Genomic DNA, 4,260 nt, shown 5'->3' on the forward strand with positions numbered 1-4,260 from the left:
ATGTATTCATTAGCACAGTAACGTGTGGTAAACCATATTGCGCCTTTTACCTATTCTATTTTTATCATGCGCGAATTATGGTTACTTACGAATTTCTTCTTTCTCTTCACTCGTGGCCACATCCTTCTTTTTCAAGTCATCGAACTGAACTGGGCCAAAATTTTTTGCATGCGCCCTGCTAGTGACCTACATTTCACCAACCAGTCCAGGTGTCAAAATATCCGATATTTGCGGATCTCCTTCTAGTATCTATTGACCAGCATACACCAGCCAATGAAGTAATCAATACATTTTTTTTCTTCAAGGTTACTACGCTGCTCTCTCCTTCTTCTCCTGATATGTGCACTTGTCCTGCAGTCAGCAGACGCATGGTGGCGCCGTCGTCGTCGTCGCACTGGTAAGAAAATAACCTGTTAAACGTTTTGTTAACTTATAGCTTCAATATTTATTACTTGAATACAAAGCAGTATTTAATGCTGTATAAGAATTGGCTGCTTTTTCAATCGTTAAAACTACAACTAGACATCTAAGTAAAATGTTTTAAAATTGTACTTAGAGATTGAGTCATGAATATTGTTTTTGCTCAATTTGTCTAAAAAAGAAAGCTTAGCACTTTTCTAATAATTGTCTCTACCAAATCGTACAATTCAGTGATAGAAGAATACTTTTCGGAAATCAAATTCCGCCTTTTCTGTATGAAGCGGAACAAGTAATTTGTTTACAAGTAATTTTCTATCAGCTCCGACAGGTTGTTCTACACCACCGACACTGGCCAACACCTACCGAAGCGGCTGTTACTCCCCTTACACCAATTGGGAGAGATGTTACTACCGGTGCCACCCTGGATACCTCAGAGTCTCCGGTAATACCGTAAGGACCTAGGCCTGCGCGTATGGGACCTGGGGTGGAACCGACCTGGTCTGTAGGAGAGGTACGCATCTAGTAGGTTAAAGTAATATAGCTAGCTAAGAAGTGTCTAAGATAAAAAACAAACAACTTGGCAAATTACCATTTCTTTAAAGGATTTACGTGGAACTGATCCAATATTTGCATGGTAAGGAAAATGGTGTTAATGTGTTGATTTGTTTACAAATGTGGATATTTCAGTTTCAACTGAAACCGATATATTTCTCAAGCCTAAAAGTCTCCCTTAAAATTTAGAAAATAAGCCTAGCTTACCATCTGCCCCTGGTTACTGCTATGGATTATAGCTCCGGGCCGGTTCAAAAGCTCATTCATGATTCAGTTTCCATTCTTCATGTACTAACAATAACAATCCACAATAGAACAAACTCCAGTATGTACCCGCTGGACCAGCTGGTATGACCGTGACAACCCGAGTGGCACCGGGGACTGGGAGACTTTGACCGACCTCCGGCGGGAGAATCCAGGACAGATCTGCTCCGCACCCTTGGCCATCGAAGCCCGTCGCCGAGGGACCCAAACCCCGGCCTCCCAAACAGATGAGCAGTTTTCCTACTTCGACACCACAGTCGGCTTCGTCTGCAAGAACAACGACCAGACTGACCGCTACTGCCTCGACTACGAAGTGCGCTTCTGCTGTGCCCGTGAGTATTAACACAATTGTATACCAAGAACAGCCAAAACCAGCCCCTACCCCCAAAAAAGCAACAAAAAGAAAACGGATAACAATAGAAAACAACGGGAAGCAACAGAAAACATCCAGCAACGATTTAAAAAAAAATCAGAGTCAACACTGTTGCTATTACCATTTTTTACTAAATCAAAATCTTTAACTGTCTTTTGATGAAAAAGAATGACAAGTGTATCAATTTTGGAACCGGAAAAGATAATATTTGAATCTCCTTCTGGTTTTTAATGTCATTTCCGGCTACCGAGTCATTTCTTTGTTAACAAAGGAAAACTAATTGAGTAAAGGGTTGCCTTTTTATGTCTATTTCACTTTAATAAAATTTATAAAACTAAATCCTGCAGATCTAAAGAACAAATATATAAAGGGTCAGTTATGTTTTTTTTTCACAATATAAGAAGACCGAAGACACCATTTGGTGCAAAAGGATGAGATAAAGGGTTGCTATCTTACTTTAATGCACCAGAAACGGGATTCCTGATTCACTTTCACAGACCACAAAGAGAAGACTTGATATTTTACAAGCTAAAACTTCGGAATAGAGTGTTTTATCTAGTCGGTGCACAATGCTACATACACGAAAAATGAAATGTATCTAATTTTTTACAGGTAGGAGAATCTAAATCGTCTTCCTACAGCATCTTTTTTAAATTAAAAAATGAGATTGATAGCTTTTTCGTCATCCACAAAAAGTTAAAAACTTCGGCTAGCATGCTATCTATTCCCGGTAAGCACCGGGCCCGCTTTCAAAACTTGATTTATGATTTAGATTCTATTATCTAGTAACAACTTTTCATTCTTTATGTACGTAGCAGTTACAATCCACATTTGAAATAATTTAGCATGTACCCGTTGGACCAGCTGGTATGACCGTGACAACCCGAGTGGCACCGGGGACTGGGAGACTTTGACCGACCTCCGGAGGGAGAATCCTGGACAGATCTGCTCCGCACCCTCGGCCATCGAAGCCCGTCGCCGAGGGACCCAAACCCCGGCCTCCCAAACAGGAGAACAGTTCTCCTACTTTGACACGACAGTCGGCTTCGTCTGCAAGAACAGTGACCAGACTGACCGCTACTGCCTCGACTACGAAGTCCGCTTCTGCTGTGCCTGAATACTATATGAGGTATGTGGAGCGTTTATTTAGATGTGTTAAAATTTTCCTCCAAATCGTTGTTCAAATATTTGTTTAGTAGAAAGTCTGATACAATTGAAATCACCTGATGCGACAAATCTAGATCTCCACACAAGTTGACGATTTTACATTGTTTTTGGAAGTTTATGGATGCAAAATTATATTGAAGGTTCCTTAAACGTTATTGCTATTGAAAATAATATACCTACATTGCATTTTGAACAACATTGAATAGAAGTAATTGACGTTTTTAAATATAACAGTGTGCTTTCTTCTTTCACAATTTCGCTTACGTATCTTGAGATAAAATTGAATTATGTTGGATGCCATGGATGCTGCTTCGAGATATACATATAAAAGACAAGAAATATGTAGACTACAAAAGTACAAAATAGATATCAATCATGGGGTTGAGTGCGTCATTAATTTATTTATTTGTATATATCTATAGTTGATCCCTGTTTTTCTTTTTGTTTTGCAGGATGGAGTTATATCTGACATCTAGACCGAATGTAGAGTATCAAGATCGCGTTTGATGTACTCATAATGTCATTTCTTATAACTAAAGATAGAACAAACATGCGGGACGTTTTTGATACAAATATTCAATCTAGAGCTAGCTGAATTAATAGCTAACAGCTATTACGCATGCATTGTAACAGAGCAAATACATTAGACGCTTCTGATTGTACTTATACGATTATGAGTAGATTACGAAGAAGAGATATTATAATAGAAAATCTTAGTAATAACAGAAGTTTCTATATGATCTAGTAAATTGCTACAAAGCCGCAAATGAGCTAATGGAATATATGCCTTACATGACGAGAACGCAAAAAATTAACACCGTTTTCTGATTATGAGCACATCTTAAAATAATTGGAGACGTATTTAGACTATAATTTACATTTTGGTATTGAATAATGTCAGCCTATAGAATAGCTAATTTACTAATGTAGGACCTTTCTTAAACAGAAATATAATCATTTTTTTTTTCATTTGATAAATGCTTCTAAGCAATTACTATTAATTGAATGAAATATTTGAACAATAGAAATACTTTTAAGTCTTCATTATATTCGAAGATCCAATTTGTCATATCTACCTAGAACAGCGGTGAATTAAAATCTGGGAATTTTAAAATACTCTGTGTCGAATATTTTCTTATTCATATATACATGACCGCCTTTTGACTTAATCACTTTGAATATTTTGATATAATTAGTCTTTATAAGAAAATAAGCAATTTATTACAACGAGCCAGTCTTGTATTATTTTCTTCGCCAAAACAAGAAAGGTACAATTGATGAATGGTGCTAGATTTTAAATGAAACTTTTTGTAGACGTTTGGAAGGCAGAGAAAGGTACTAAAAGCAGGGAGAAAAGTCAACTGTAATCATAAAAGGTTCCAGCAAAAATATCTCTATCAAAAGTAAACAACTGCGCTTTCTAAATCTCGATTACATTGGAAGACATGTACAGGGCGATCTTGAATCAAAGATTTGGCAAGAAA

At 37.4% G+C, this 4,260-nt stretch overlaps 1 protein-coding gene across 1 annotated transcript; it reads left to right on the forward strand.

Annotated features, from left to right (window-relative positions):
* The first annotated feature begins 821 nt into the window (after positions 1-821).
* LOC136439561 (cartilage intermediate layer protein 1-like) lies at positions 822-3,892 on the forward strand. Its single transcript, XM_066434982.1, has 4 exons — positions 822-855; positions 1,287-1,568; positions 2,455-2,738; positions 3,229-3,892. Exons 1-3 carry the CDS (start codon positions 822-824, stop codon positions 2,724-2,726), a joined length of 588 nt encoding a protein of 195 aa, XP_066291079.1. The 3' UTR covers positions 2,727-2,738; positions 3,229-3,892.
* Positions 3,893-4,260: the final 368 nt, after the last annotated feature.

The sequence above is a fragment of the Branchiostoma lanceolatum genome, chromosome 8 (assembly GCF_035083965.1).
Source record: "Branchiostoma lanceolatum isolate klBraLanc5 chromosome 8, klBraLanc5.hap2, whole genome shotgun sequence".
Classification (NCBI taxonomy): Eukaryota; Metazoa; Chordata; class Leptocardii; order Amphioxiformes; family Branchiostomatidae; genus Branchiostoma; species Branchiostoma lanceolatum.